The sequence below is a fragment of the Branchiostoma belcheri genome, unplaced genomic scaffold (assembly GCF_001625305.1).
Source record: "Branchiostoma belcheri isolate BF01 breed outbred unplaced genomic scaffold, Haploidv18h27 scaffold29, whole genome shotgun sequence".
In the NCBI taxonomy this organism is placed as follows: Eukaryota; Metazoa; Chordata; class Leptocardii; order Amphioxiformes; family Branchiostomatidae; genus Branchiostoma; species Branchiostoma belcheri.
This window is the reverse complement of record NW_017803898.1, coordinates 3,014,991-3,034,346: the sequence shown is the minus strand read 5'-3', so window position 1 is coordinate 3,034,346 and position 19,356 is coordinate 3,014,991. Positions and strand designations below refer to the sequence as shown.

Genomic DNA, 19,356 nt, shown 5'->3' with positions numbered 1-19,356 from the left:
GCGGAATTCGCCAGAAATGCAATTCCAAGACCTTTGCATGTGCGATATCTGCAATTCAACTTGCTCTCGCTAAATTTCATTTGAACCTATTAAATGAAATCACCCAAGCATGACAAGCCGTTCAACCTGTCCTTAGGTCAAATGTAAAAGGTGACCAAACAGGTTTTGTCACAGTTCAAACCACCAGTTCCTACAGGCTCAAGGTAAAGAACTTCTATATTTTCAAGGTTAGTTTGAGAAATACCTACCCAGTTATGTATTATTCTTATATTATAAGATACTTGCCCCCAAATAAAAAACTAAATTTTAATCTTGATAGACACCACGATACCACTCACGATTCAGTTACCGACAATACAGTCTAGCGTCTATATTACTTTGAAAGGGTATTGAAATCCGCTAAACCTATTATCAAGTTAAAGAGGTGCTTTGCAGGAGGCCATTGTAAAACATGCAGCCACAGGTCCGGTGTCAATTTACTAACTTAGTCTTAAGTGTACCGACGGCGGATGTTTTTACAGTGCTTTCCCAGCAATACAACCAGAGTTGATTGGCGGATGTTTTTACGGTGTTCAAATTTCACCCGGCCTTTTGTGCTGACTTCCTGGCTCCCATTGTAGCATTTGGGGCTATCATAAGATGTCTAGGTCTGTTTTTATTATTTTTTTCGCCCTGTCGTTTCATATTTTATGAAAAAAAAAATCCGAGAACGGACAGATTAAATTGGTATGGCCTTACCCTACAATACAATTAGAGTTAATGGCTGCTCCCATTCATAACGCACAGGGAAAGACGGTTCACAAAGTTGTGGCCCGTGATTCTGTCAATACGCCCACTGCTCTTGAATCCAATGTTTGTCTTTCGGCACTCCTTTTCCGCTGAGAACAAGTGAAAGGTGGGGATGTTTTTCTTTAACCCCAGCCCTTTCAAACTTTAACGGTATTTTAGATCGAGTAAACATCATTAGAGGAATGTTGTTCAAAAGATAAATATATCAAAAGCATCAAGTGCAGTTTTAGGGCATGAATACCTGATTTTTCAAAGCCAATATTCTAGTCATTTATTTACATACTGAGTTACAATGCAGCATGGAGCAAAATTCCCAAAATTCTGACGGAAAATGGTTACTGGAAGGGCCCTGGGCTGATTTTCGGGTACCACCCAGAAAGTAAAGGACTCATCTTGGGGCTTGTTTCTGCAGTTTTAAAAGCCCAAAGTATAAAGTACTGACTCAAATGTGCTAATGTGAAACACCATGAGTCAATGTCACAAAGATTGCTGTATTAAAAATATTTCAAGTTTTGCTGCCCTGAAATCGCACTGGATGTCTTTAAACGCATTGAAGAACATGGAATATTACACCGGTAGTGGGATCGTGTGGCGTAGCGGCAGTGTGCTCGACTCGGAACCAAGAGGTCCCGGGTTCGAGTCCTGACATGCCACCGATCTTGTGCCGTGATAAAGGCACTTTACACGACTTTCCTCACTTAGCTCAAGTGCAAAATTAGTATTGTCCTGTCCTGTCCTGTACTCTGCGTTGGTGGCGACATAAAATAAGTTAATATAACTTGAGTGTGCTGTCGCCATGTTTGGTCAAAAATGGTTGGAATAAACAAAACAACCCACCTCCCCCCTTTAGATGAGCGTCACCTTACGTCACGTTGTTGGCAAATTCCACAGAAGAACGCTGACGAGTCATACACCTGTCCTTCGCCAAATAAGGAGTTGGTCACGCCCCTGCAACTTCAGGTGTTCATTCAGCAGCACAGGTAGAGCAACGCGTGGTCTTCACGCCTCTCCTGTCTCGGCCTGTGTTCTTACTCGACTTTCACAGCCTCAAGGCGTGACAGCGAAGGTCTGTACCTTACGACGTTTGCCTCAAGACACTGGTGAGTCTTAAAGACGCAACAAGCTTCAGTTCGTACGATTTGAAACGCCTGGTGATAGAATATAGTAGCTGAATTGACTGTAATTGAGTTTAACCGTCTGCCAAGTGGTAATGTAAGTCCAATTGTATCTCGAGTGGGTCTTAGGTTACCTTTAAAACGTAGTACGGCCTCGAGTGGGCCTTATGTTATCTTAAATAAGCAGCACGGTCTTGTAGCTGTGTAAGAAAAGCAGGCAGTGTATTTTTGATCGGATTTTCTTTGATTGTTAATTTTGGTCGTGTCAGCTAGTAGCGCCCCTCCCCCTTCGACCTATCTATCCGGTATGATGCAATATAAACGCTGTACTGTGCCTTTTCTGCTTAATTTAAAACTGAATTGTGCTAAATATAACTATGATTATTAAGGACTAACAGGATTCTGTAACATTTATTGTTGGATTAGTTTAAGTACCTCAGTTTGAGTCCTCTCTAACAGTTGTAGTCTTAAAATCAGGCTTCACAGGTTGCACTTCAGTAATGACCTCAGGGGGAAGGGGCTTGAATCTGTCCATATTGTCTGTCTGTATATTTGGCTGAGTATCTGTCTGTGTCTGTATGCGTTTTTATGCGTTTGTCTCTCTTTGTGATGATTGGCATTGTCGAACATGCCTGCCACAAAGCCTTTTACAGAGGCTACGATCCGCCTTCCCACAAATGGGGGCCTGCATGCCGTTTTTCGTAAGGCGAAATCAGGCCTTTTTAGTCGTCGTAATCCGTAGGCAGCTTCCCCCAAAATCAACGTAATCCGTAATAGTACATTAGCCACAAAGCTATAAGTCGTAATCAGCTCTGAGAATTTAAGGTAATTCGTAATCGGCGGCGAGAATTTTGCATAATTCGTAATCACTCCCCCCCCCATACAGGCCCTCACAAATATGTGGTTCACCGACTTTGGCTATAATCTTCGAATTCGCTGACGTGCAAACTGCCAGTGCAGGTCGCCCCACACAGTACGTGACATGACATTAACCAGTCATGCGTAAGGTATTGGGTGGGGCGTCTGGGAACATAATGCCTCGACAACTTTACAGGCTAACATATAATCCTCTAACGTCTTCCATGGTTTACAGAAGAGAATTCAAACCCTTCAGACATAGTTTAAGACATAGTTATAATAGTTCTAGACAACTACCTTTCATCATGTAGACTTAAGTTACTTTATACTCTGTTTAAATGTTCATTTATGTTTGAAATTTGCAATTAGCCTCCGGGCATGAATTTGCAATAATCTTCACTGAAATTCTTTCTATCAGTTTGTATTTTTTGGGTCTACCACAAGGTGTTTTTTTGCTGATTATTTTGTCGGTTGATGTGTCTGTTTTTCTGCACTTTTTTCTGTCCGTGGGTTGCTGCGATTCATAATACACGCAATACAGCAAGTGTATATACCCTCATGCACTACTGCAAACTTTTGTCTATTTGACTAAAAAGGTCGAAAAGCAACATGAATAATGGGTTAAAGTCTGTCATCTCTGATTGCATCATTTAACTTTAAAGCAAAAGGTGATGCCAACCATAGAATGAAGATCTTGTTGCCCGAGGCACAAAATTATCTGTGTGTGTCTCTGTGACCTTCTGTAAATCCCAATATACGCAATGCAGCAAGTGTATATACCCTCGTACAGTACTGCAAACTTTTGTATTTGGGGCTGGAAAGGTCACAAAGCACCATGAGTAAGGGGTTGAAGTCTGCCATCTCTGATTGCATCATTCAGCGTTGAAGCACGAAGTGATGCCAACCATAAAATGAAGTTCTTGTTGCCCGAGGCACATAATTATGCATAAATGTCGCTGACTGCAAACAATGAACATCCGCAGGTACAACAGCTTCTGACAAATCGTGAAAATTCCTACACAGGATGTGGAAAGGTCAAATGGGAGGGATAGATAACAGGGCTCGAAATTCATTTTTTGGAAATAGGTTGACTGGTGCACCCAACCTAAAAAATTAGGTGCACAAATTTTTTTGGGTGCACCATATGACTTATTATAAGATAAAATAAGTAGAATGTCAGCAAAAACTAATTATGTTTCATTTCTAAAGAAAAGTACTATTGCCGTTCTTCCAGGGTGTTGTACACGTCGAAGTGTATCCGACATGGCGAGTAAGTCTGTGCGACTGCCGGAGCGAAGTGGAGCGGAGTTTGCTGATAAAGAGTTCCCGTTTACCAACCTGGTCCTGGAGGGGGGCGGAGCGAAGGGAATCGCCTACATCGGAGCTACCAAGGTAAGGCACTCAAGTAGCTACGACGTATTTTAACGCTACCACTTACACTGTTACACATAATGAGAGGGTAAATTAACAACGAATCCAATATAAAGGAAATACAGATGATAATTTATATGCGTGTAACATAATGTAAGAAAGATGTTCTTCTTCTTCAAACGAATAAAGTTAATGGCCTGGACCAGACGTCTGTCACCATGGTAACTAGCACTTTAGCAGACAGCCTGTGGTGTTGGGTTACATTATGTAGCAGGACAGAGTTGAAGGGGCTGGTCACCATATTATATATGAATGTGTTTGAGTAATAGTATTCAGATCAGCAATTTGTTAGGCTAGACCAATTGTGAGGGAAACATTATGTATTTGCTTTTAAATTGTTGCCTTTCTAGTTGAATTTTTTTTCTATTTCAGATCCTGGAGGATGCCGGGATACTGCAGAACATCCGTCGGTTCGGCGGGACCAGCGCAGGCGCAATAACAGCCGCCCTGCTGGCCTGCGGGATGACGTCAGAGGAGATGATGGAGACGCTGAGTGAAGCCGACCTGTGGGGCATTCTTATGGGTAACATCACGTTTCTCTTTTCTTCTTCTTCTTTCTTTAGTCTCTTGATCTTCCTTTCTTTACCCAGTACCTTTCTTCCCTCCTTCTTAGTAGTAATACTCTCTCTCTCTCTCTCTCTCTCTTTCTACCGTACTTATGGTTAGGGGGAGCCGTTTCTCTCTCCTCTTCTTTTCTTTTTCCTTTAGTCTCTCTTGCTCTTCGCCTGTCTTTTTTCCTTTCTTTCTCTTTTTTCTTAGGGTTGACCTTCTGCAGCTATACCAATCGCTTTGAACACATTGCCAAACGTCTCAGGAAGTTGCACTGCACGGAAAGTTGTATTTACCAAAGGTTGTAAACTCAGGTAATGTTTTCTATGTACACAGTATCTGGCTTTACAATTATGGTAGTAAATAAAGGTCAATTACAGCAATTTCCTTTACAACCGTTAAAATCCGGTATTATCGTATTTGACTGTTATTTACTGTAAAGTTCAGAAGTGTTTTTTAATCATCTTCAACATGGGCGCTTTTTTAGCTATTTTGTTTCACAAAATTCCTTCTTTCCTCTTTGCCTAGCATCTTCTTTAAATATATTTTGTGTCTTTACAGATGGCGGGAAGTGGCGATGGCCGTTGGAGGTTTTGGATTACGCCGATCTTCTTTTGTTTCGTTTTTTCTTTTGGATCAGATTTTGGATCGGATACTTCCTCTTCAACATGGGCGCTTTTTTGCTATTTTGTTTCATAAAATCCATCTTCTTTATTTTTTTTTCTAGCGTCTTCTCTAAATATGTTTTTGTGTCTACACAGATGGTGGTACTTGGCGATGGCCGTTGGAGTTTCTGAACTACGCCGCGTACGCCCGGCATCTGATCTTCGACATGGGCGCCAACCCCGGGGAGGAATTCCTGACGTGGTTCGGCAAAGTCATCGGGGACGTGGTCAAGAAACACGGTCTGGACGAAGACGTTACTTTCTTGGAGGTGGGTCTTACCTTTGATATAATTAATTTTCCGTCGTTAAGGTAGGTATGTACTAGTCATCCTTCCATCTCGAGAGATAATGGTAGCACTCTAGGTCTGGTGTTGTGGCCGTGTGCAGTGTCTAGTGTGGCTTATCAGCCCTATCTTTGCATGGCAGTCCCGGACACAGTTGGAACAACGGAAAGATGATCTATTTTGTTGATGTGGTTTCTCTATTTATCTTCCGTTTTTTAAGACCTGCTAATTAAGTGCTTCAAGTATATCAGAAGCAATACTTCTGTTTAGTTATGTAGCACCTCTCTAGGTACTGGACCGGATAACGTCGCATGCAAACTCTACCAACATGTTGAAGACTGGAAATTAAAGATGAACCACTTCAATTGTTTATACACGCCCAAAAGTCCTTCACGTAGACCTTTACGCCTGTTTTACGGTGTGCGTAAACATAGGATTTCGTACACTGATATAAATGAGTTTTGCCATGTTTCCGCTGTACAAGGTGCTTGGCCATGAGCTGTATAATTTGTGGCGTCGTGTGGTGTAGTGGTACATCATTGGACTATGAAACAGGGAGCCCCGGGTTCGATTCCGGGTCGTACCCGAACAAGTCCGAACATGCGCCCTGACGTTGTACCCTTGGGAAAGGTACTTTACACGAATTTCCTCACTTCACTCAGGTGAAAATGAGTACCTAGCTTTGGTTAGGGACGTCCCTCGGATAGGACGTTAAATGGAGGTCCCGTGTTTGGGAGAGCCACACCCCACGCACGTTAAAGAACCCACCACACTTATCGAAAAGAGTAGGGGACCTTCCCGGTGTGAGTGGTTCAAACCTTACAGTCTGGTCTCAGGTTTGACATCTTTGAAGAGGTGATAGTCACCTGTTATGTCAATCCTTCCACTAATGCGGTAAATCTTCATAAATAAATAAATAAATAATGTGATATGATAATATGATAATATGATACTAGAAAGGTAATATTTGCAATTGGAACATAATGTATGCAACATGATTGGTTCAGGTCATAGAGGTCACTGTTTGGAGAAGAAGAAGATGAGGAAGAAGAAACTGAGCAAAAACAATATGTTTTCCTTCGGTAAACAGAATGATGTGATATAATATATGTTTCAGCTGTACAAGGTTCTTGACCGTGAGCTGTGTATCGTGTCATACAACATACAATACGGGCGGGAGATGTACTTCCACGTCAAGACTACGCCGCTCATGAAGGTGAAGGAGGCCGTCCGCATGTCTATGTCAATCCCCGGTATGGTACTTCCTGATGGTCTTCTACCCTCGTCTCATATCACCCAATTTATCCCATAGTCTAGTTGTTTATAACCGCTGAGGCAGCACAAATGATCAGTTTTCTACACCAGTTTTTCAGTTAGGATCATGCTGGTTCTCTATCTGATATTTTCCTCTCCTCTTTTCTTTTGCCTGACCCTCTTTCTTCCGGACTGCGTTTTTCCTTTGCACAATGGTTTTGGCTAATTCCGATGACCGTGAAACGTGACTATATCACATGTAGACCCTTAATAATAAAATTGTCCAATTTCAAATAAAAAAAAGATTAAATACAAGCAAATTCTAACACTGCTGTACGTAGCCTAGTGTCTCTACTAAAGTTTCTTTTTTCTGAATCAGGAAAATTGATGGCCATACATAATATTTACTTACCGTGCTCTAAGGAGAGACTGCCTTCTGTTGTTCCCCAGTGGCGTTCCAGCCTTACCAGAGGGGCGGGTTTCTGCACGTGGACGGAGGTCTGGTCGCCAACTACCCCGTCTACTGCTTCGACGGTAAGAACTACTGATTGGGAATAGGGGACTTCTTATATTTATCAACATGTATACCTTGTAAGACATTGCTTGATACTGTTTGCATATCATTTGTCAAGCAGCAATGTAATAATTATAATGTGTTAACGTAAGGGTCTTGGTCAAAAAGCCTAGCCGGCCAAAATGTCTCACAAATTAAAAAAAATAGCCTTTTGTAAGCTGTCTATTTAAGGGTCCTAATTCAGATCATCAGGACCTTCTTTTGGGGAAGATTTTTGGTATTTGTTATGGTCAAAAATATGTTGAGTTGGCTGCTTTTGTGACTGGACTCCCATATATGATGTTTTTATGTATTATATAAAAAAAAAAAACTGACCATGGCCTGTCTTCGCTATTCCAGGCTGGTGGTTGTCCTTGAACCCAGAGGACACCTATAAGGCCAAGTTCGACGGGAAAACGGAACCGGAAGTCAAGGCCCTCATGAGCCCCGAAAATCTGCGTGATAAGCGTTTCAGCCCAGTGCAGGACAGCAATGGCGGGAAGAAAACTCTGGGGCTTATTCTGGTGTGTTTTTATCCCTATTTGTCATGATAGTAAGTAGTGATACCAAAAGATAGTATTAATAGTAGTAGTAGTTATGACAGCGGTTGCAATTGTACTATTAGGAATGATGTGTTTTCTAAAACCCCATTTTCTGAGGAAAAAGATGTATTATTTATCCCCAGTTCTTCTTAAAAAAATTGACCCATTTTTTCCAGGAAATTCTGTATAGTTAAAACCCACTTCTTTTAGAAAATAAATTCTGTATTGCTAAAACTTTCGGGGAATTTTTGTATTTTGAAAACTTAATTCTTTCGGGAAATTCTGCATTGCTCAACTCCAGTTCTTCCAGAAAGTCCTGTATTGTTAAAAATAGTTTCCCCTGGAATTTTTTTTCCTAGTGCTCATAATTTCCTGGAAATTCTGTGTTTGAACATAGTTCTCCGAAGACACGGACCCTTCGCCTTACGAGGAACAGTTGAGAGGTCGACTGACGAGGCTGGAGGAAAAAGATCCATCCGCCAAAAAGCAGCGTCCAGACACCGAAAAGGGAAGGTGCAAAACGTTTTTATTTGCTTCTGTCTAATTCAGTCCAAGTAATGACAATGAATGACTTGTTACCTTACTTACTTACTTTACTTACTTGTTACCTATAGGTTCGAAAGTAGTTTTAGGTGGCTAAAATATGTTACTTCTATGCAGGTATGGTTGCGTGTCTGAATTTCTGAGAGTTTGAAATATCTGATCCCTTGTTTTGATTTTTTAGTCATCCTTGATTGGCTTTGGGGAAAACGTCAGGATGAAAAAAGAGAACTATTATTGTTGTGTATGTCTTCGTTTAGTTGGGAAATTATTGGTACAGCAAAATGCTCTTGATCCTTGTCCGTGCTTAAAAAATCTTCAGTTTTTTTTTAACCGGTGCAATAGCTCAATTGGTAGAGTGCTCGCTTTGTAACCGGGAGGTCGTGAGTTCAAACCCCGGCCGGGTCATACCAAAGACTTTAAAAAATGGTACACACTTCTTTCTATGCTTAGCACTCAGCACATATGAGAAAAAGTGTGGGAAGGTCAAACACACAGCACTACCAGTGGACTAGCCCCCTGCTGTAGTGCATTGCACAATTGTGTGTCGCCCAAGGGTAACGAAATGGAGATGGGCACCACCCTACGCTCGGGCAAGAGCACGGGAGACCTTCTTCCTTCTCCTTTTTTTTACAATATTCTCTCTCTCTCTCTCTCTTGTGCATCCACACCTCTATTTTTCTCTCTCCCTTTATCTTTTGTTTTTGGTACATGCAGCGCCTACGAAAAGAACCACGCGCAAAGAGAAGAGTTTAACCAGCAGGAGAGGGAGAGGCTCGTGACTTACGGGAAAGGATTAGTCAAGATCGAGAAGATTTACAAGAACTCCACACCTGACACCCTGGAGGAAAACTTCATGAAGGTTTGTTCAGCAAAAAAAAAAATAATACTGATACTGTTTATTCACACTGATTGAAAACCATATACATTGTTGGCTGAATTGCACAAGTGATTACATGTTTAAAAATTTGAAAGAGATTAAAAAGCACAACATTGATGATTAAAATTAAATAGATTTAAAATTTTGTAGGTCGGTCCATTGAAACAGAGGTGGACTACTATTTACTAATCTTGGTTACTGAGGTTTATTGCCTGAAACAGAAAAGATTTCCTCAGTCTTTCAGTTCTGAACTTCGGTACGGAGATGTGGTTTCTTAATAATCTTGCCCTGACTGGGGACCTACAACATTAAGCCACAAACCCTAGGCTGTACCAGGCACACGTAGAAAGTGACCAAGCAGACAAAAATAGTATACAAGAGGATGTTCCTTGTATATTATTGTCATGTCTATAAAATAGTGTAGTATTAGACAAGTGTTGATAATTTCAGTAGAAGGATACCTACCTAATCAATAGATAGATTTTATATATAGTAGAAACTAGTTTGATATCATGCTTCTCTGAAGAACCTGCCATACATTGTACCCGTGACAGCTGTTGTGCAATAAATATTGATTTGATTTTGATTTGAATAATAAGAGTTATCTGAGTGGGTAGATAGTACAGTTTAAAACCACGGGAGCTGGTAGTGTACAGTCCTTTGCCGGCAACCCTATAGACGGCTTGGACAATACATACTTTTTCCAGCAACCTGGGGAGCCTTACATAGAGGCTGCCATAGCCCTACACATCCTTTTAAACAATCATTTTGCCGCGTGCTATGCCCTGGGACAGAAAAAAAATTATGATGTGAATTTTCAAATTTTGTATTTTTCAGGAATTCAAGGACGATGACTTCGAACCTTGGGGCTGGACCAAGGCCGAGGCATTTGCTGCATACTTCCCACATTTGGAGGGAAAGGTACGCTAGACAGTGTGTGTCCATGTGCAGATGTTTAGTTTTTCCCTACATTCTTCCGTTCAGTCTGGCACAAATGCACGTTCCAGCATACACGGAAACTATCCGCGGTCTGCTAACAATATAATAGGATTACGTAGGCTGGATATACGATAGCCCAATCAGCCCTTGGCAGTGAGGATTTTTTTTAACTCACTCTCACTCACTCAGCTCCGCATGCCCCTCCAGGGGGCGTAGCGCCTCTGCATACAGCCCTCGAGGTCTGCCTGTCTCCGGCTGCTACCCAGGTGATGTCCAGTCCTGCAGCCTGTAGGTCGGTAGACAGCAGGTCCGTCCATGTGCGCCTCGGTCTCCCTCTAGGGCGGGACCAGGTCGAAGGAGGCGGTTCTCTTACGAGAGAGCCTAGTTCAAGAGGTGGTTCCGCCCTGGCAATGTGGCGGAAGAGATTTTTTTAACGCAGGCTAGAAATGTCTACAGCGTTTTGAACTCTGTCATTTATTCAGGATCCCTCTGATGACGTTCTGAAGCACCTGATGGACAACTGGCTCGTGCTGGAAGCAAAGACCCTGTCCCAGGGCGAGAGGAAAGTGTCCAAGTCCTCGGAGTACTACGGCGCTCTCATGGACTTCTACGGGAAGAACGAACCCTTTGAGGTATGTGTGATAAAGCAAAAGCTTGCTCCTAAACATGCGATTCTTACCTACTTCCTACTTACTTATGCGATATTGTTAAGCTTATTTAGTATATAGTACTTATTTAGTTGTCTACTGTGCAATATTTGTTTCTCTGTTTTTAACACTAGCATACAATTCAGCGCCACTTACTTAGTTGCGCTGCCACATGCTAAAGATTGTACCCATCGATCAATCAATAAACAGTGGCTACACTAGCGGTCAGAGGTTCAATTCCTGACATAACTGGCTAGACGCTGTGACAATGCGCTTCTCTACTCGACTTTTCTCACACCACTTGTAAAATGGGTATAGTTGACTTTGGTTGGGGAGGTAAAAGGTGGTGGAAGGAGGAAAATGGACTTCAAAACCAAGTCCTGGACACAGTAGATTAACAACCAAATGCTCCTGCGACCTCAAAAAATTTATGGAGCTACTTTACATTTATGGCATGATACGGTAAAATCTAATAAACATGTCAATTGTTGTTACTAGGAAGAAGACGTGAAGCGGACCATCGGCATAGACGTTGACTACGTGGGAACCATGGACTTCGACATGGCACACGAGGACATGAACTTCCTCATGGACGTGAGTTCTTCTCGATTTGTATCTTTTATACCTTTCTATATAGCGTTGCTTTCCTGGCCGAAGAATCCAAGCTTTCTCTTGCAAAGTGGCGGTTATTTCTTTGTTTTCCAGCAGCAAAATGAGTTTTAGATTGAAATCAATTCTATGCATCAGACAGCCACATTTTACTTTTTATTGCCTACATTTGGATTGAAACACCACACAGCATATAGTAGAGTGGATTCATTCCTCAAGCTAACCGACATCTCGCACACGCAGTCGTCCCTCAGAAAGACATCTGGGGTCGCATAGTTCCCGTTTAGGAATCTTATTCGGCCTGTCACACGTTTTTTTTTTTTTGCTATTAAAACTAGCTCAGATTGAATATACAATATTATCGAGTATGTTCATATTTTTGTTTTTCTGTCTGCCCAACAGCAAGGCGCTGCAGCTGCGGTGGCATTCCTGAGGGAGTACCAGTCTGAAGCCTGACAACTTCCAACAACAAGTCCACACAGTCCATATGTTATTAGCAGTTAGTACAACATTCTTCAATCAGTGACTGTTTTGAAAGGTAGTCAACACATACATGTACATGTACCCCCAAATTTTCGACGTTCAATCAGTGACTGTTTTGAAAGGTAGTCAACACGTACATGTACCTCCAAATGTTTGACGTCTACTCACGTCTTGGGTATGGGGTGATCTAGTCACTGATTGGTGAATATTCTACTAACTGTTAATCTGTGCGCAAAAAAAGATCACCAACGACATGCATGTCAAGAAGGCTATGGTTTTGCTATGCTGCTTGGTTTTGCTCTGCTGTTTAGCGGGAAAGTTATAAACTCATGTGTCTGCCTGTTCTGTTTTCATTCATTTTTTGTGGGTGAATCGTGGAGATGAGAAGGTACTATAATAATAGAAATATATGGCTTTATTAACTGTTTCAGCAGGTTCTATCTACGAATCATTTTGATAAGGGAGTATAAAATGCAGTGCCAGTGGAATGACTTGGCAAAGTTTGGAAGTAGGAATGATTATACGTCAAACGTATACGTCATGGTTTATAAACCTTACTGCGGATTTGCAGCAACTTGAATAAAGCTTGTCGGTTTGCAAGACTTACCATTGTCTTTCCTTCTTGTAATCTAGAAACATATGAGGTTTGACTGTAAGCTAAATATGAAAAGTAACGCGTTCTTTATTTATTTATTTATTTGAACTTTGTCACAAAGACAGGACAGAGGAACACGCCCCCTGTCCAGATACAAACATACATGAATCTACAATACAAGTAATGACACAAACAAGTCATCACTAACAATGTTCTAAGAAGTAAATAATAAAACAAAACAACTGTAATAACTATGATAACTTTGGTACAAATAATACTAACAACAGTAAAGATGATAATAACGATAGCGGATTTTGCGTGCAGATTTTAAAGCAACTAAATACACAAAAACCTGCCTTAAAAAAACACAAAAACAAACACGCAAAAATGATGGACAATGATGAATATACTGGGCTAAACTCGGATGAACTTAAACGGCTTCGAAGCGTCTGGTTGATTTTGACATAATTTATGACTTGATCCGTCGCAGGCCGCCAGTCCTAACCTTTGCCATTGTTGAATCTACGTAACCTAGTAAGGCGCAAAAAGTTGTCAGACTGGTTTGTCGAAATCCCGAACCGCGACCCGAAGAAAGCCTCTCTTGCCACATGTTTACACTTTAAAGGTGGGTTTTCCCCATTATTTTGTCAATTATATTAAAAATTGTTGTCAAGCTATGTTTGTGACGGTGTTTTAAGTCCAAGTTAAGGCACTAATAAATATAAAAAGTGATTACGGACGATTAGGAAGGTGACGAGTTTAACAGGGCAAATCAAGATGGCGGATACAACACACCCCTTAATGTATAGGATTAAGTAATTACGGTCTGTGAGCTCTAATGAACATTTCTGCAGCATTTGGACTATTGTTCTCTTAATTATTATTCTCTAAAGCTGGTGTGTTACGCCGAAAGGCGGTTATACCGGCTATACAGATACCGATTATCGCACAGTATTTAGAAATAGACCGATATTTTCAGGTCACCGAGCCCTCAGGCTGTTTAACGTAACTGAGGGTTGGGTTTGATACAAAAAAAAAATTGCGATTTAGAAATTCGCGGAATTTTTTATGTTGTGTCGGCACATTTTGAAGGTAGAACATCGTAAGAATGGCTTCCAAGACTTCCGAGGTGCGACTTCCAAAGGCGAGCGGAGACGTCTTTGCCGGGAAGGAGTTTCCATTCACCAACCTGGTCATGGAGGGGGGAGGGGCCAAGGGCATTGCGTACGTCGGAGCAGTTAAGGTAAGCAAGGCTAGTCATACTTCGGAAATAAAAACACAGAACTTTTTAAACTTGAATTCCATATACAAAATCTTATAATGTTTACCGAAGGAAAACATATTGTTTGTGCTCCGTTTCTTCCTCTTCTTCTCCAGTGACCTCTGACCTGACCAATGACCTGATTTGTTGATGTCTGTCACCATGGTAACTGGTGTTGGGTTACACAATGGTGCAATTTCACGGTCTGCTCCGGACTCCTGTCACCATATACAATGTACATGTATGCATTGTGAATGTGTTTGAGTAAGAATTAACAAAGCAGGTCATACGCGAAGGTAAACATTATGCATTTGCTTTGCAATTGTTACCTTTCTAGTGTTTGTGATGATTTTTTTTCAGATTCTGGAAGACGCTGGAATCATGAAGAACATCACGCGGTTTGCGGGCACCAGTGCAGGAGCCATCACCGCCGCCATGTTGGCTGTAGGGATGACGTCAGAGGAAATCAAGAGGGAAATGAGCGAAGTGGACATGCTGAAAGTCGTGATCGGTGAGACTTTTCACATAAAAATATAAATTTTTCAAACATAAAAAAGTTGTATAGTAGTGCATGTTTTTGAAATTGAGCAATTATTATCTATCTATATATTCATATCCATTTATTATGACCTTTTGTTTCTCACAATATAGATACAGTTTATATATGTAAATTGTATACCTATTATTACATACAGCCATGTACTAATCGACAAACAGATCCTTGGGTAGCAAAATGCAGTATAAAATTGGCCAGGCAGTATCCATTCGCACCCTAGGGTTCCTGATGCACCCTTCGGTGGTGTATGGGCCGTCTGGCGAATGGATACTGGCTGGACAATTTTATACTGCTTTTTGTCACCCTAGGATCCGATTGGGGATTACCGTGAATATCTTTTCCTCCCCTGTACCCCCAGACGGCGGCGGCCCGCTGCCCGGCGTGTTTAAGAAGATCGGGATGGGGTTTAACGTCATCTGTGACGCCGGAGCCAATCCCGGAAACAGGTTCCTTGAATGGATGGGGAGCATCCTGCAGAAATACCTCGCAAAACATCAACATAAAGACCTGGGGAAAGACGTCACATTTTCTCAGGTTAGTTTTCTTTTAACTATTCCGTGGTATCGTTTGCTTGCTTTCTATAATTTTTTCAATGCGTTGCCTTTAAAGTTACTGTATTTCTAAACTTCTTTATAGATGTGTTAATTATGCAGTTTTCAATTCATGATTAAAAGACAATTTTGAAGAACAAATTATAAATTCTATCCTACTACTCGGAGCATCTTAAGAAACAATACCTTTGGTTACTTTGCTGTACAATCATCAACATATAAATATATAACATAAATTTACATGCAGGCCTTCTAAAATGATTCCATAAGAGGAAAAGGGAAAACACCACCTTCCTTCCACCTCTTTTCTAAGTTGTATCAAGCCAAAAATTATATCACCAAATCCCAAATGAGAACTGAAAGGCATTTATATTAGTAGATTTATCCCTAATTCCTACCATCCCTTCCTTAGTTGTACCACGCGTTAGGCCATGAGCTGTGTATCGTGGCGTACAACATGGAGTATGCGCAGGAGACGTACTTCCACGTCAAGACCACGCCTCTTACCAAGATTCGAGAGGCTGTGCGCATGTCCATGTCCATTCCAGGTACGTCATAATCTTCATGACGTCAAAAATTCAAAGAAATGAATTGTCAAAAATATTTTAGACAGCCACAGCTTCATACGTAACATACTTTTATAGGCTACATACTTTATACAACATAAATTATTCTTTATTATATGTTAAGTTGCCATTTGAAAAACATTTCGGATAGCCACAGCTTCATACGTGACATACATTATAGGCTACATACTTTATATAACATTATTTCTATTATATGTTAAGTTGCTGTTTCGTTTGTGACTTAATGTATACTTGTCTAGTTGTATTTTTACTAGTATTTATGGTAAAGGCCCCTGGGCAACCCCGGGTAAAATGATAGAAAATAAGATAAATAAAAACTGAAATTTCAGTCATTTGTATAATCATTTCTTTGAGGAACTTTCTTGTATTCCCAGTTGTGTTCCAGCCGTTTAAAATCGGCGGGTTTAAGTACATGGACGGCGGTCTGGTGGCCAACTTTCCTGTGTACTGTTACGATGGTAAGAGTTATCTCTACTGATTCGCTTTTCTTTCATTATGGGAATGAAACAAGAAATTTACGAGTTACGTATCGTAAGGACTACTTCTTGGAGGTGTAAGATCTTCGACTTCTTCTCTTTAAGTTGGCAACCTTCGATGTAGGTCTTCTAAGGGCAGAACAAGTATAAGTAAATGCAGAAACGCTGTAAGATAACAAAATATTTTTGCTCACATTACTAGTATGTAGCTGAACAGGGCTCATCATGTATTTTATGTGGATGTGTTTCATTAAGAATAAACAGTTAATTTATTTTATGTTCTGATATACCATGCAAACACTTTGCAGGGAATTAAGATTTCATGCTAGTAAACACATTGCATTTGCTTTGCAAATGTTACCTTTGCCCGGGCTGGTGGCTGTCCATCTAATCAACAGTAACAATCTAAAAACTAAAAAAAAATCTGTCTACCTCTCCCCAGGTTGGTGGCTGTCCATGGAGAAGGGCGACACGTTCAAAGAGCGGCTGGGACACATGTCGGATGCCGAGGTGAAAAAACTGCTCAGCCCAGAGAACAAGAAGGAGCGCTTCGGCGGGAGCAACCAGGAGCGGAAGGAGACCCTGGGAATGCTCCTGGTGAGGACGTTCTGCGTAATCAAATACTAAAAAAATCAGTTCGCTATAACTAATGATAATAATTGGCCAGGAGGATTAAGCTAAAGTTCACTTTCCAGGACTACTATATGAACGGCTAACTCTCCTTGCATACACCCCCTTATGCCGATTTCGTCTGTTCATTTTGCCTTGAAATTCATTGTCAGTGGTGTATGACTTACCTCAAGTCGACAGTTTTGAGTTGCTACGCCATAACGTGGGAAATCGATAGACAGACACATTCAGACAGACAAGACACTTAGTCTACTTCTCTGCCTTACAGCAAATAAATTTTGCATGCTTAAATTTAATGACACAATCAAAGCTGTGTGATTTCTCCGTCTCCAGTTCTCTGAACAGCTTGACCAGGAAGCGTACCAGTGGGTGTTCCAGGACCGGCTGACAAAACTGGTGGGAGAAGACAGCAACTTCGAGAGACGTCGGCCGGACACGGAGAAAGCGAAGTAAGGCACAGAAAATGTTTCCATACATAATACTCATACATACATGAATCAATCAGTCATTCGCACCATAATGGCGATGCATGGACGCTGCATACATGCACAGGCCCTCCAGTAAGTTCCGGTGACATCCAGCTCTTGTATGAATGAATGAAATATCTTTCTGGTACTTTTGCACTGTTGCAAAAGTGCAGGTAATGGCGATGAAACAAAAGTAAAATTACAGGTATTAGAACGTCATATCTTAGTAATTACTGCAGCTATACAAACTAATGTAAAATGATTTTTTTTGTTGCTTCAGTTGGGAATTTGATCCTTCGATCTTGCATTAGACTTATTTTCATTTCATTTATGTTGTTGGCCCTTTTCTAAATAATTTCTAAATTTCTTTTCTATAATGAAAATGATACATGAAAAAAGTAGGAAAAAGACAGTCAACCTAAAAGACATACGGAACGAGACATAGAAAGGGACGAAACTACACATGCCTACATGTAAACTATACTAATGATGCCATCGCAGACACCTTACTTGTGTAAGACCACAGGAATCTTTGAAAACCGCCAATTGGCGACATGTATATCCTGGTTAAATAAACAAACAAATAAACCTTTATAACCGCTCACAGAAAGTACTTGAAGGAGAAGGCAGAACGAGACAAGTTTAACGCCCGGGAAGTGGCCCGGTTCGAGGATAACCTCGAAAAGTTACAGAAGGTGAACGAGGTGTACAGTCGTTCCAACCAGGACAACCTGAAGGACAACTTCATGGCGGTAGATATATACACAAATAACATTATCTAATAATTTACACCTGTAATTAAAATTATTTTATAACTGTACAGCAATTGAATGTTTAGTGTGGCTCAGCTGGAAGAGGCACAGAATCTTTTTGATTGGGCAATGAACGTGTGGAGTGCATCAGCGAGTTTTGTATTTATGTCAAAGTTATGAGCTGGAGACCCCTGAAGCAGGACAGAAGCATGCCATAAACCTAATTGTCACTGTCATTATATCCCTGATATAAGTCGTAACTGATTTTAAAGTTAAATATTTGTTCCAGGTATTCGAGCCAGGCACCTTCCGAGCGACTCTAGGTGAACTGAGCAACGAGCAGGCTTTTGATCTACTGTTCCCGAAGTATAAGGGGCAGGTGAGGTTTTTTTACATGAGATCGATACTTACAACAAACGAGGGGATAACTATTTTTTGTTTGGTATCAACACATTGATCTCACAGGTACGCATCTTCAGTCCCAAAGTATAAATAGATTTATGACAGACTTATGGTCTAGGTCAGTCATTGACCTTATTTGTTTGGAGAAGAAGAGGAAGACGAAACTGAGCAAAAACAATATATTTTCCTTCTGCGAAGGTTAACAATAAACTTCATTTGCAAGATCATACCCGAAGGCTAATTGCTTGTAAAATCAAGTATAATACTCATTACAATACAGTAACAGGAGACAGGTAACAACTGTCTGGAAAAACGTCTACTTCTACTACTACGCTAGCTATTTTGGGGTTCGACTTCTTCTTTGAAGGCAGTGGATAATGAATAGCCCCACATTCTACATAATTAGTGGGTTTTGTGATCTTAGTAGAAATGCAGTTTTTTGCTAATAGGTGATCTTCTAAATGACGAAAGGTTGGAGAAATTATAACATTGTCCATTCTCTAACCAGGAGCGCACGAACCACCTTGTGGAGAGCATCATGGCGAACTTCGCGGTCCTGCAGACGTTTAAACACAAGGTGCTCGGAGAGAGGCACATCGAGGAGCCGCTGCAAATCTACGGCTCTCTGCTCGACTTCTTCGGCAAGAGCCGCGGCCCCACCGTGAGTTGTTTTGTTTTGTTTTTTTTATATGCATGATGTCAACACGAAATCTGTCTCAATGCACGCTGTCAATAGCGCAACTTGAAGAGCTTACGACAATACACGGCTGTGAGGGTACCATTCTAGGAAAGGGTATCAGGTTACCGGGGCTCCCGCGCGCGCTTTCTGTGGAGCCAGTCTCAACGGTAATTTTTAAAAATCTAGAATACTTGCTACAAAAACTAATTTACACTCTACATGTTGGCATTATAGGTATAAGCTTATAAGTAGAATGAAAACG

At 41.0% G+C, this 19,356-nt stretch overlaps 1 protein-coding gene across 1 annotated transcript in view; it reads left to right on the top strand.

Annotated features, from left to right (window-relative positions):
- The window catches only part of LOC109472998, a 54,423-nt gene that overhangs the window by 601 nt on the left and 34,466 nt on the right, over positions 1 to 19,356 (top strand). The window contains exons 2-22 of the mRNA XM_019772868.1: positions 3,997 to 4,154; positions 4,566 to 4,716; positions 5,504 to 5,676; positions 6,809 to 6,944; positions 7,396 to 7,479; positions 7,859 to 8,022; positions 8,438 to 8,553; positions 9,298 to 9,442; positions 10,298 to 10,381; positions 10,882 to 11,031; positions 11,545 to 11,640; positions 13,863 to 13,976; positions 14,355 to 14,505; positions 14,909 to 15,084; positions 15,514 to 15,649; positions 16,063 to 16,146; positions 16,607 to 16,761; positions 17,128 to 17,243; positions 17,869 to 18,013; positions 18,303 to 18,392; positions 18,924 to 19,076. Of these exons, the coding sequence (XP_019628427.1) occupies positions 3,997 to 4,154; positions 4,566 to 4,716; positions 5,504 to 5,676; positions 6,809 to 6,944; positions 7,396 to 7,479; positions 7,859 to 8,022; positions 8,438 to 8,553; positions 9,298 to 9,442; positions 10,298 to 10,381; positions 10,882 to 11,031; positions 11,545 to 11,640; positions 13,863 to 13,976; positions 14,355 to 14,505; positions 14,909 to 15,084; positions 15,514 to 15,649; positions 16,063 to 16,146; positions 16,607 to 16,761; positions 17,128 to 17,243; positions 17,869 to 18,013; positions 18,303 to 18,392; positions 18,924 to 19,076 (2,777 nt within the window). The remainder of the gene's footprint in view (positions 1 to 3,996; positions 4,155 to 4,565; positions 4,717 to 5,503; positions 5,677 to 6,808; positions 6,945 to 7,395; positions 7,480 to 7,858; positions 8,023 to 8,437; positions 8,554 to 9,297; positions 9,443 to 10,297; positions 10,382 to 10,881; positions 11,032 to 11,544; positions 11,641 to 13,862; positions 13,977 to 14,354; positions 14,506 to 14,908; positions 15,085 to 15,513; positions 15,650 to 16,062; positions 16,147 to 16,606; positions 16,762 to 17,127; positions 17,244 to 17,868; positions 18,014 to 18,302; positions 18,393 to 18,923; positions 19,077 to 19,356) is intronic.